The 12,332-nt window shown below is 45.7% G+C and overlaps 5 protein-coding genes across 5 annotated transcripts in view; 1 reads left to right on the top strand and 4 right to left on the bottom strand.

The window, feature by feature from the left end:
- Positions 1-46: 46 nt before the first annotated feature.
- Positions 47-424, bottom strand: H257_01406 (hypothetical protein; the record flags this gene model as incomplete). Its single annotated transcript, XM_009824582.1, has 2 exons — positions 47-96; positions 151-424. 2 exons carry the CDS (start codon positions 422-424, stop codon positions 47-49), a joined length of 324 nt encoding a protein of 107 aa, XP_009822884.1.
- Positions 425-744: 320 nt separating this feature from the next.
- Positions 745-1,345, bottom strand: H257_01405 (hypothetical protein; the record flags this gene model as incomplete). The annotated part of the gene is made up of 2 exons (XM_009824581.1): positions 745-956; positions 1,000-1,345. 2 exons carry the CDS (start codon positions 1,343-1,345, stop codon positions 745-747), a joined length of 558 nt encoding a protein of 185 aa, XP_009822883.1.
- A 2,880-nt stretch (positions 1,346-4,225) lies between these two features.
- On the bottom strand, positions 4,226-4,807 carry H257_01404 (hypothetical protein; the record flags this gene model as incomplete). Its single annotated transcript, XM_009824580.1, has 3 exons — positions 4,226-4,284; positions 4,367-4,493; positions 4,565-4,807. 3 exons carry the CDS (start codon positions 4,805-4,807, stop codon positions 4,226-4,228), a joined length of 429 nt encoding a protein of 142 aa, XP_009822882.1.
- Positions 4,808-5,745: 938 nt separating this feature from the next.
- On the top strand, positions 5,746-6,081 carry H257_01403 (hypothetical protein; the record flags this gene model as incomplete). The annotated part of the gene is made up of 1 exon (XM_009824579.1): positions 5,746-6,081. The coding sequence occupies one exon, from the start codon at positions 5,746-5,748 to the stop codon at positions 6,079-6,081; it is 336 nt and encodes a 111-aa protein (XP_009822881.1).
- A 5,894-nt stretch (positions 6,082-11,975) lies between these two features.
- The window catches only part of H257_01402 (hypothetical protein), a gene marked incomplete at both ends in the record, with an annotated part of 2,178 nt that continues 1,821 nt past the window's right edge, over positions 11,976-12,332 (bottom strand). The window contains one exon of the mRNA XM_009824578.1: positions 11,976-12,301. Within this exon, the coding sequence (XP_009822880.1) occupies positions 11,976-12,301 (326 nt within the window). The remainder of the gene's footprint in view (positions 12,302-12,332) is intronic.

Raw genomic sequence — 12,332 nt, 5'->3', positions numbered from 1 at the left:
CTGCCGCGACTCCTGCGGCACTTGGCGAATGGCATCTTCAATCTCTTCACTTGTGCGCGTTTTTTTGCGACCTGAATTGCCTAAACAAGTACAGCTCTGTAAAATAATATTTTTCAAATTCGATAATTCGATAAATTCAAAGAGGTATACCTCGGATTTTCGACGAAACATCGGCGCTGATGTGGCCTTCACGGATGGAGCTCTGTCCACGGGCCCACACGCGCTGCACTGTGTCGGGGTGGCAGTTGTGCTGTCTGGCTAGCTTGACGATGGCACCTCGAGGCAGTATGCCAGAGGACGAGACAGCAAGTAGGCTTTCGTAGATGGAACGACGCTCGTCGTGGTCGAGGTGGGTTTTGCCACCTTTTGGGCCACGAGGGTTGCGCGGACGGTTGGCAGTGCTGACGGTAGGTTGCAAAGGCATGGTTAAGGGTAGCACGAAGGTCGTGTGCTGTGCAGGCGTGCTCAAAATGAATTTTGATCAAGCAGTGATGGCCTAAAGTTTGGACCAAATGACACGTCATTTTTCCCGCCCAGTGTCTCATGAACCAAAAAGCTTTAGATCACTCCCAAACTACCGAATCAAAGCTGAGATCTTGCGCTTTCTTGTGCACCAATCGCCATGCGACATTTAGAAAAATGCCGCCAATCGGAAGTCGTACCCTGCAACTATTTCGGACCAGAGTAGTATCAATCATACCATCGACATATCCCAAGACAAAAACCCTGCAGTCGTAAATGAAGTCAGATCGGAAACTCGTTGACCACGAGAAAAGGGCGCACAATCGCCTTTTGATTCCGCTTCGACCAGGCGTACTTGCGGATTGAGTCCCGGCCGTCCTTCGATGTTTCATCGACATAGACCAGTTGATCAGGGTATGAGTAGTACGGGCTTAAGCGCCGATAGTGGTCCCGAAGTTCAAACTCAGCAGCCTCGGGGGCACGTTTCTCTAGGACTAATTACTTGAGAATTAATGCAAGAAATATGCTCAATTATACCTTTTCGCGTTAATCCTAGATCATGCATGAGCGCTCTGCATATCGTAGACGCTGAGATATTGTTGAGCGACGGGAACTGCAGTCGCAGCGCCTCTTCGAGCTCCTCTATGTAGAAGCAGGGATGCGCGATGGCGTACTCGCTGACCCATGAGTTCACTTCCGGCGGCCATCCCTTCACCCTGACCCGCCTCTTCGTGTTGCAGACATGGCCAGTTGTCGAAAACATCTTGTTGAACCTGGTTACACTACGCTCGGAGATGCCAAGGAGGAGGCACACGCATCCGGTTTCGATTCCGTAGACTTGAAGGAGGACAACGCATCTCCAGCGCATGTTAATGCTGATCATGGTAAAACAACTTGTTTGCCGAATTCAAATCGGCAAACAAGGTGATTAAGCTTAAACTCTGGCACGCCATCAATTACTTAGCCAATCATCGTTGCGTATGCAGTTGTTTAAACATCGCCATCCGTAAAATTATCTATTCATCAACCGTAATATAATGGCCGGACAGGACTAATTCAACGACGAATTTTTTTTAAACCACGGATTTAGGCCTTGAATAGCCAGAATATATGAAAAGCACAATAAAAAATGTATAAAGAGCCATCAATATAATTTATTTTACATCCGCCCCACCGCTCCAAACGTAGCACATGCATCACACACACTGTACCATGCATACAATACGCGCCGCACGCGTCGCAACACTTATTATATTTAAGCAGGAATAAGATATTGCGGAACTGTACTGCACATTCGGACACTCAACCTTACCACGTGGCAATCTTCTGCAGCTGGGTCAAACTCACACCAAACTAAAGGCAAGTTTCAGGCCAAGTATTTTCCCTGCATAGTATGGGCATAGCACATGGTGGCCATACTATGCATTTTCCCTCCATAGTATGGGTGCACCACCACCATTTCACAGCGAGGCAAGCAAATTTTGCTTCTCATTTTACAATTTTCCTCCCCTGGTGCCCATTGCGGGTGCCTGCAGCGTAATGTTCGTCACCACCAAGTGCGCCTGCGTCCGCTTAGTACCCCAGGCTATAATCCTTCTCTACAACGGAAGACGACAAGGGGGCAGGGCAATGGTTAGCCAGTGAAGATTATTCTTCGAAGTGGGCACGGGTACCAAATAGTAATAAATATTATTTTCTCGTCTTTTGTTCACATTAATAATTGCATAAACGTCACTGGATATTCGGCACATGACTGGTCGGTCACGTTATAACACATATTATCGCACGATAAGAAATATTCGGGAAAAATGATATATTATTATATATCGATGTTAAAGCACATATTGTCGCACGATAAGAAATATTCGGAAAAAATGATATACAGTCAACGAAGGAGTGGTTCGCCTATCGAACTATGTTGACATGCAACTGTTTATTTAACCAATCAAATTTTTTTGTGATTTGAAGGCATGTGATTAGGTACCTATAATATTTTCCCGCCGGCGCGATTCCTTTAAAAATTCTCGCCACAATCATTGACAAATTGATGACAGTGAACTCAACGCTTCGCGGCCCAAAGCGCGCCTACCAAGTGGCCATCAGGCTTGAGACCATTGCACTGCTGGAGACTATGTCGGACTACAAGGTGTCGGCTCAACTGGGAATTCCTCGACGAACCATACGCTCCTGGGCCGACCAGCGAGACGATATCCTGGCGTACACCGGGAACAAAAAACGAATGAAACTGGTGGCCGCTCCGAGTCCTTTCCTGGCCCAACAGGACTCGTCGAGTTCATAGCCGAGATGCATGCTCGTGAACGTGCATTGACCACAATTCATATTATCAACTCGATTAAACGCTTCCAACCTGACTGGCTGCGACTGTACCTTGCCGATAAGGAGCCGGGCATGGCATACCAAAGCCTCCTTCGTTAACTCTTCTGCAATCTCATGGGTACTCTCGGCAACGCGCTGGACATACCAAGAAGTCCCGTGCTGCACTGACCGAGGTCCGCGACGAGTTTGCGGAGGAGTTTCACCGCGCCTTCGATGCCGACGCTGTCTACAACGTGGATGAGACGGGTTTTCACTATGACATGCCACCGAGGTACATTTGGTCAATCAGGGGTGGCGATGCCAAAGTGTCGTCGGGTGAGAAGCATTCACTTCGCATGACTGTGGCGCTTACCGTTCGTGCCGATGATGCCTCTGCTGTTCGTCGTTCGGGGCCGACCCGGCGGTCAGATCGCAACCAACGAGCTGCCAACGTATCCCGCTGGCCATGTCTACGCAGTACAACCCAAGGCATGGATGGACAATGACGTGTGGCGACAGTACCTTCGTGACTTGCTACTACCCTGCATTGAAGCGCCGTCGGTCATCTTGGTGGACAACTTTGAGTCGCATGTATCCGACGTGTCCTATGACATTGTTCAAGACGAGCTGAGCAGTCTCCTCGTACCGATGCCTCCGATTGCGACATCTATGTGTCAGCCGCTGGATGTCGGTGTGATGGCGCCGTTCAAGAGGCTCCTACGGGACGAGTGGTTGGCTGAGGAGATCATCGACGACGACGATGAGTTTGACTCACCCTGTGTTGCGCAGAAACGTTTCGCAATGATCAAACGGGCAATTTCGGCGTGGGAGAAGGTCAGCGAAGAAGTCATTCGCCAGAGCTTTGCCAAAGCGATTCCTCGCACTTGAGCACACTGCCGTAGCCACTCCTTGCTTTATATTAATTGTGGAATTAATATATAACTGTTTGGTTTGTATTTGAATTTTGTAAGTAATTTTTCTAATTTTAAATAAACGGGAAAAAGTTTGACACTGACGGGGGCTTGAACCCCGGCCCCCTTCCTCAAACGACTTGGATGCCGTCGCACTAACCATTGCGCCACCGCGTCAAACGCTATCTTTAACATAGGTTTTTCGTATTGCTTGAATTAAATTACATCGCTTTTCAAGAATTGATGTCCTGTGTAACCGAATGCCGGTTTGGAACACAAGTACTCGGTATGGGCTCCCAATTTTCATAACCTGTCGAAATTTAAATAACACATTCAATAAAAACGAGAAAAATGGTCTTCATTGGCTAAAACGATTTTCGTAGTTCGAAGTTTGGCGGCCAATCATTTACCGTTATTGTCCGATTCCTCGAAGAAAACAGTAGGTGAACCACTCCTTCGTTGACTGTATTATTCCCACTACTGACTACCTCGCATAAAAAAATCTCATAGCTGTTGTTGAACCAGAACATTTTTTTCTACACTTTCGCGCAGCGCAACGAGGATTCCTTCAAGCTGCTGGGTTGTAGCTGGTGCTCTAGCAGAATCGACCATGCCCTTAGCAATACTCTCCCCCATTGCAACTATAGACGACGCCATAGTCAACTTCGCACCTCTACCGGCTCGCTGTCGATCGACTTCGTCTTGCTTCTTCTCCGCTGAGCCTTGGTTGGAACGTCGCCGTTTGTTGGGCGTAAGAGTAACATTATCGTCCTCACTATCGCTGCTTCCTTGCAATACCATGTCCTGTGAGTTGACGCCAATAGACTCGGCATACTCCATGTTTCCCATGCCTGACTTGTTGCCTAGCACATTACCATGTCGGACCAGTACACGGGGTATTCGATATCCGATTTGTTTCCAGTAGCTGACGCGGCCTTTTGAATCTTGGCGTAGTCGATCTTGAGCTTGCAGAAATTTATCTTGGCCGCCGTTCCCGTCACAGTCGTGTTGAATTCTTGGGAAAGATTCAACGCAATATTTCCCCAGTACTTGGATAACTGGGCGTTGCTGATGTTGGCCATGAATCGGGCTTCGTAGTCGTCGCAGCGCAGCTTCATAAGTATGGAAGTCATTGGAGCCGTCCAGACGAGACGGCCTATTGGATGCTGCGGTTTTGCGTCGGAGGTGCAGCAGATTGCAAAACCACCTGGGGATTTGCGCGGAGCATGTCGTTCTCACCTTGTAACTCAGCCAGCTCCGACGCACCCTACCATCTAAGTTTGCACTTGTATTTGACGGCTGGACGTCTGGGTCAACTGACTACGTTGCTGTTTTTGCGACGTTTCCATCTGACGATATGATTGGCTATCAACGTGTCCTACTATCGTTTGCACCAATGAACGACGAGGAGTCGCTCAGCGCCGACGCTCATATCAACTACATCCAGTTTGTGTTGGACTACTATGGAAAGTCTATGGATAACGTTGTGGCATTTGTAGGAGACAATTGTTTGAGCAATGTGGCATTTGCTCTTAGGACTGGACGTCCATTGGTGGTTGCGCTAGCCACCGTTTCAACCTGTGTATGCGACAGTTTTTGGAATCTCATGACGTTTTGATCAAAAATATCAAACACTGTTATGCGGATGTTGAAAACCATTATTCCTGCTTCCAAGCTCTAGCGACACATACTGCTTCGGGTAAGCACGACGAACGCAACTCGTTGGATTTCCGTTTATACCATGATGGAACGCTATATGGCCATCCATACCTTTATCGCTCTTATTAACGATGATGCGGATATTGGCGAGCTACGCCTGTCCACTCGCGACGACCGTGAGGTCGACTTGCTGCTTGCCCAACTGGACAACTTTGATTCTGTGACGTTGGCCCTGCAGTGAGATACGATGTCGTTGTCTGATATTCACATTCTACTCGACACGGTGATGGAGGATTGCCCAGAGGCGGCGCACTATATGTCTCCATCCGCCACTATTGTTCATCAGCTCAGCTTTGAAAATGCGGTGTGAAAAATACAGAACCCATTATCCAGACAGATGAGTGTTGGCGAAACCGAGAGTGCAGGTGGTTTGCGTGTTGCACCGCTGGAGGCTGCGGTGACCGACAAGCACGAGACCTACGCGGAGCGCGCGCTCAAACGACAACGTCGCGTGCCGTCGGAAAACACGTTCCTGGATGACCGCTTCATTGTCCCAACATCAAACATTTGTGAGGGATTCTTCGCTGCCACGACGAGGGCCATCCTTGATCACCGTTGTGGTTTGCTTCCGAAGAACTTTGAGTCTCAAATGTTTTTGTATGCGAACACGGACATGTGGGGCATGGATGACGTGCAGAAAATCATGCAAGGAAACGAGCAATACGAGATGTAACAACTGCATAATGTGTTTGCCATGATGATTTTTTGAAATATTCGAATAATTCATTCGCCTTTAACGCAGATATTCGAATAATTCATTCGCCTTTAACGCAATAACTCAGCCCCCACGGCGCTGTCGAATACATAGAGTCTGTGATGCCTATCGTCTCGTACTCCTTGCGTTCAAAAGCTTATTGGTCACATAAATTGTATTTTCAGTGATTCTGATCGATTTCGTGTGTTTCCACACTAAACGGAAATCCAAAATAATACCTTGCAAGTAACAAGATAATTTTATCCCTGAGAACAGACTTATAATTGGCAATACAGATTTCATAGGGAAAATATTCCTACTCATTGTCCATTTCGCCTATACATTTCCTATGTCTTTCTACTAATGCCAAATATATACGTTTTACGAAATATATCTGCCGGATACAATAGGAGAAACGAAACACGAAATTTCGTAAACCCAGATAGTGGACATTTTTTAATTTGATATTTGTATGCCAAAATTATATCCAGAGATATATAGGGTTTTTTGAAATCGAGTATCCGGACACAGTTTCAGAATCGTTATACAGCAATGCCATCGACCAAACGCAAAGCCACAGCGGCACCGACCACCGAGGACATAAGTCTGGTCGATTCAACAACTGGGGGTCAAGTTATGTTGCTTCGATATGGCAGTAAAACACGCTATCAGGTCGAGAAGCCGCTGTTGCGTCTTAAGTCATGTCTCTAGCGCGAGCATCCTGGTTCTATGTGGAGTGGAGAGGTTGCGCCCCCGCTCGATCCATCGATCTGCAAAGGGTTCTTTGCATACTGTATGAATGTATTAAATGGGATCCCGATGGTGCCGAACTTGAGCCACAACAGTTCAAGTCCTACTGCGCTATCAACGTATGCAAGTGTGTCATCAAGTTCATGTACAAACAGTCAAATCTTCGCGTTTCCGAGGAATTGGATGCACTGTTAGCAGGTACTTTCATCCTGGTATAATACTAGATTCAATTAAAAAATATGTTATTTATTCGTCAGACTTTGCATGCGGGTATAAGCGAAAGGTTGCGCAACTTAAGGACTGCAGGGCCATGACTATTGGTGAAGGAAAAAGACCAATGACAATAGACGGTCACTATAGAGATGCTATGTATGGACAGGTTGCCATGTGGAGGGTATTGCTTTTTGGCAGCAAAAGCCCTTCTTAGTGAAGTCGAACACAACCTGACAACAGTGGCCCATCCATTTTTACTGCTATGTTGGAACCTGATCGCACGGTCCGCAACTGCTGCAGCAAGTTAAAAGTCGACGTTGATACAGGTCGAATGCAAAAGTCAACAACAAACTTATGTTCGTCCGGGATCCCACCCCACGTTGCAGTTGGCCATCGTTTGGCTACGATGGAGCACGACTTGAAAATTGTGAACGAGCAATTTACTTATTTACTATCTAAGATAAGTGACCATGTTGTGGCATAATTACGGGCCCCATCAAGCACGTTTGGCCCACCAACAACGACCCCGACGGATTTGGCGTCCTTCCGCGATTCCATCTTGGATGAAATCCTCCAATTCGGGTGTGGCACCACGCCTACACATACCCAAACAAGTGGCAACGAAGTTACTCCCGAACCATGGTGGGACAGCACGAACCATCACCAACAATTGAGGCCCACCCTACCACCTGGGAAGATTTCCGACTTGTGGAATGCCTGGTGGTCCGGCTTACCGGGGAGTGGGAGTGTACCCTTGCGCCTCCAGATCTTGCTCGTAGCAGTGACCGCGTGAACTACTCCAAGTTCAAGCGAGTTATTGCAGCCTTGATGAAGCACTCTGGTACACCTGAGAGTGTCGTCCATCGCATGCTCGTGGCAAGCAGGGCCACCCTATGCGCATCTAGTCTCCAGCTGATTGGCTAAGTTAGCAAGCTTACACTAGACTAGATGACATACCCAACCATGTATGATCTCATCAAGAAGCATAACCTTTAATTAACATTTGCATCATTCATCGTTCTTGTGTCCGCAGATCCAGCAAAGTCAAAAGTGTGTGGCAAATACAAATACCTTTATCGCTGCAAGCGAAAGGTAAAATTATAAGGATTTTTTAGACATTGACATTTCGTAAACCCCTCAATATCTCTAAATATACTGTCGTCGCGGTGGAGATGCTCTTACAGTTAACACATCGTAACCATATAGAATATATAGTACTACTAATAGTAACGTTAGTATTAATATATCGTAGTAATTCTTATCATACTAGTATGGTACTAATTAGTGGTTATACGTGATTGTCCTACACTAAAACGAATCGCCCGCACAATAATTTCATTTACATGTCGTAAAACTCGTTTAACTTGGAACTAATGTTATATTCTGCTTTTCACCTCATTTGCCCCTAATATTAGCACGTTATTCAATGCACCCCTTAAAATAATATTATGCAAACTCCCACGCTTAACAACGACAAGGGACATATTGGCATTCAGACTAAAATAATTCCAGGCCGTCATTAATATAAATAGAACATATGGTACAGTACAAGCATTTTGAAAACGACGATGATGCATGATGACTTGCTCCCGCTGCCAGACTCATTTCGATGCCGCTTACCGCAAAGGTCGGAAAACCCTTAGGCAAGAGCCTGTTGGACAGCCCGTTGAGCTCAACCTGAGCAACACAGCGTCGTTTGGAGTCGTGAGCGCCATGCTTGTGGATACGATCACCACCCTTTTTGCTGCCTATCATACAGAACAATCAAATTTCAAGTTAATCTGGGACCCTGCAACCCCGAAAGAGGTATACTTAAAGACGGCAGCTAACTCAACTCAAGATAAGTATGTCAAACTAACCATCGGCAACTACAACAACATGATCCAGCAAGTCTGGGAAAATGGAAACAAATTCCGCAATGGTCAAGCATCATTTTCTCTGTTGCTATTCGTGTACATTGGTAATAACTTGTTCGATATTAAATACTTCAACTAATATAAAATGTACTGATACTCGTCCAAAATAACTAGACAAAAACACCCAAAGTGCAGGAATTAGACGAGCAACTGCAAACAACATCGAGACGTCGGCAGCCCGTGTGGCTAGTTATATTCAAGAACAACACATGAAGCTTGGGCCACTCCAAACCAATTATGCATCCGTTGTGACAGCCAGATTGTGCGCCTGTTAGCATCCCCAACAACGCCACGATGCAACAACTCGGGCATATCGACAGGATGGCGGCCGTATATTCTGACTCAAGACGTCGGGACGTGACAACACAAGCGGAGACGTACCGCATGGTGCGTATACGTCTGGGGACTTTGGCAAGCCCTCCAGTTCATTGCTTTGCCGTCATAGAAGACCTCCGCCGGATTCTTGGAATCCCTCCGTTTGACCTACCCCTATCTTTCGGGAACCGTTTATGGGCGATGTTCCAATTCCAAGTCATAATGTGGAGGATGTAGACCACATTGAACATGATTAATGCATCAAACACGTTACATTAAAAATGTTTATCTGTCTAATTCATTTGAATCGTAGCCGCAATGGCAATACAAATGCCAATCCTATCATTTTTTTGTACATTCTACCAATGCCACATCTAATACAGATCTAATACAGATCTAATATACATTCGAAATGCTAATGGGTACTTGTTAATCCATCGCTTCAATAGGCTAAATCCAACTTCAATTGGATTGAGTGGGGGTGAATATGGTGGCAGAAAGAACAGCAACACCCTTTGCTGTCGACAGCCACTTAAAGCTCGTTGGACATGTGTATCTTTGCATTGTTTAAAATCAGAATGGAGGGTGGAAGGGGCCAAGCGTTTAAGCACGGAATGATACGCTTGACCATCGCGTTGTGAAATGTTTCACGGTCAAATGTTCCTCCCGTTTCAAAATTACTAAAATATGAAAAAATGTGAAATCAATTTTGAATTATAAATTACCATCAGCATACTCCCACGCCAAATAACCCCGACATTGTGAACGCAGCTAGAGCAGATACATGATCGCCTCGTGCAAACGGTAGGTCCACAATCGCTTTCGTATTTCGCTTCGACCACGCGTACTTTCGAAGTGCGTTGCGACCGACCTTGGAAGTTTCGTCGACGAAGACAAGTTGGTCGGGGTACAAGTGGTAAGGTTGCAGGCGGCCGAAGTAATCCCGCAGCTCGAAATCAGCAGCTTCAGTTGCACGTTTTTAACGCACTACATCGATATTGAATTATATGCAGGATAAAATACAATACGTTAACTACCATACCCTTTCGAGTAAGCCCGAGGTCATGCACGAGTGCTCGACAAACGGTTGCAGCAGAAACGTTCTTGATCGTCGGGAACTGGTGTCGAATTGCTCACTTCGAGTTCCTCAATGTAGAAGCCAGGGTGGCAAAGACTGCGTAGTCTTGCACCCAAGCGCTCATGTCGGCTGGCTATCGGTGCGCAAGTGTTAGTTTTCGGACATTAGTAACGTGTCCTGTGGACACGAACATGGCGTTGAATCTTGTTACTAATCGTCGTGACATCCCAAGGATCAACCGCACAACATCAATGTCGATACCGTACACTTGACAAGTATAACACACCTCCAACGCATGTCAATGCTGATCGTCGTAAAACAAGTTTGCCACTTTGAAATAGGCAAACAACTTGAATACGCTTAAAAGTTCGGCGTCCAATACTTCTTAGCTAATCAACACTGCTTGATGTCGTTATTTTACAATGCTATCCGTTAATCCATGTATACACTCATCCGTAAAATTTTGTTGATTTATCCTAACCTTATAACGAAAAAATATTAAGGAGGGTTTTAGCCGTGGAATAGCCAAAAACGATGAAAAGCACAATATATGCTACCTGGTACTAATAAGGTAGTCTACCACAACGACTCGGACGTGAAAACCATTCGGACAGAGGCATATTTGAGGAATTAAAACAATGGCTGCATACAAATTCCAAGCTTGCTTCAAGTAATTAAAATAACGATGATAGGATACTTCATTTAAGTCAAGTTGGGTACAACGTAACTAGAGACATCACATCAACGGCAACCGCAAGTCCTTACTAGTACTAACGTAGTAACCAAGTGGTCATGCTAACAGTCAAATAGGTAAAGCGTTAGTGATTACTACGTAGTACAATACTACTTAATCCATCACGCTCGCAAGGGCCACCGCTAAACTACACTGTACTGCCCTGCAACATCAAATAACATATGACAATTATAAAAAGGAATATTCTATTTCAAAACATTACTTGTATATAAACTATATTGAGACAAGAAAATTTAATTCTATTTTGATAGAAGTGCTCGGGATGTTGCAAGTCAACTTCTGCTACGAAATTCGATTATATTCTACACGTGCTTTCGTTGGGCGATTTAGATTTGGCTCTAATGGCCCGTGGGCCGAGAACAGAATAATCGAAGTTATTGTGTGCGGTCGAACAATATCGAAGTGCGTCGAACAATGCAAATTGAAGAATGAGAATTGAATCCATCCCAACACGGGTTAGGTTTAATACAGCAGCCAATCGACTACTCGTACGGTAAATTTATGCGGATGAAAGTGTCTTTCTACAATCATTTCCCAATTTCACTCGTAGCCGACACTTCCTCGGTGTTCATCAACGTCATCCAATACAAGGAAATGAATCGCATCTAATATGTTTAGGAACTGTGGCGATGACGACAACTGCGACGATGACAATTGCGACGACATCGACTTAACAGTGGTCGCTGGCGTCGAGGGGACCAGATATTAGGTTTACAAGAAAATATAGAAATTAAGAGTATTACTGTAGAAAGGTTTTGCGACTAATTTATACTACGTGGTATTGTGTTGAATCTACATGTATTGATTTCTAAAGGCATAATAATGAGAGAGTTTTCAGTGATCGTTACTAGTCTGAGTCACTGTCACTACTATCTTCGGATGCGTCGTCCGACGACATACCATCTTCTACCTCGTCATCATTGGCAAGTAACAACTCATACGTCTCTTGTAGAAGCTTGTTACAGTGCCGAACGCAATTCCAAACGACATCCGAGGGTAGGCTGACAAACGCGGCGTCCAGACGCGACCGCACATCCGCAAACGTCGTATCCACGGTATATTGAACTCCAACGTCGCCTTTGACTTTGGCCGACACCATTTCAATAGGTTGAAGATCCGAATGATGTGGTGGTGTGAAAACCACATCGTGTCCTCGGGCCCGCGCCATGGACACTACGACCTGGTCGATGCGTGTTGACAAGAC

This window comes from Aphanomyces astaci (genome assembly GCF_000520075.1).
Source record: "Aphanomyces astaci strain APO3 unplaced genomic scaffold supercont1.2, whole genome shotgun sequence".
In the NCBI taxonomy this organism is placed as follows: domain Eukaryota; phylum Oomycota; class Saprolegniomycetes; order Saprolegniales; family Verrucalvaceae; genus Aphanomyces; species Aphanomyces astaci.
The sequence above is the reverse complement of the archived record's forward strand: the minus strand, read 5'-3'. Positions and strand labels throughout refer to the sequence as shown.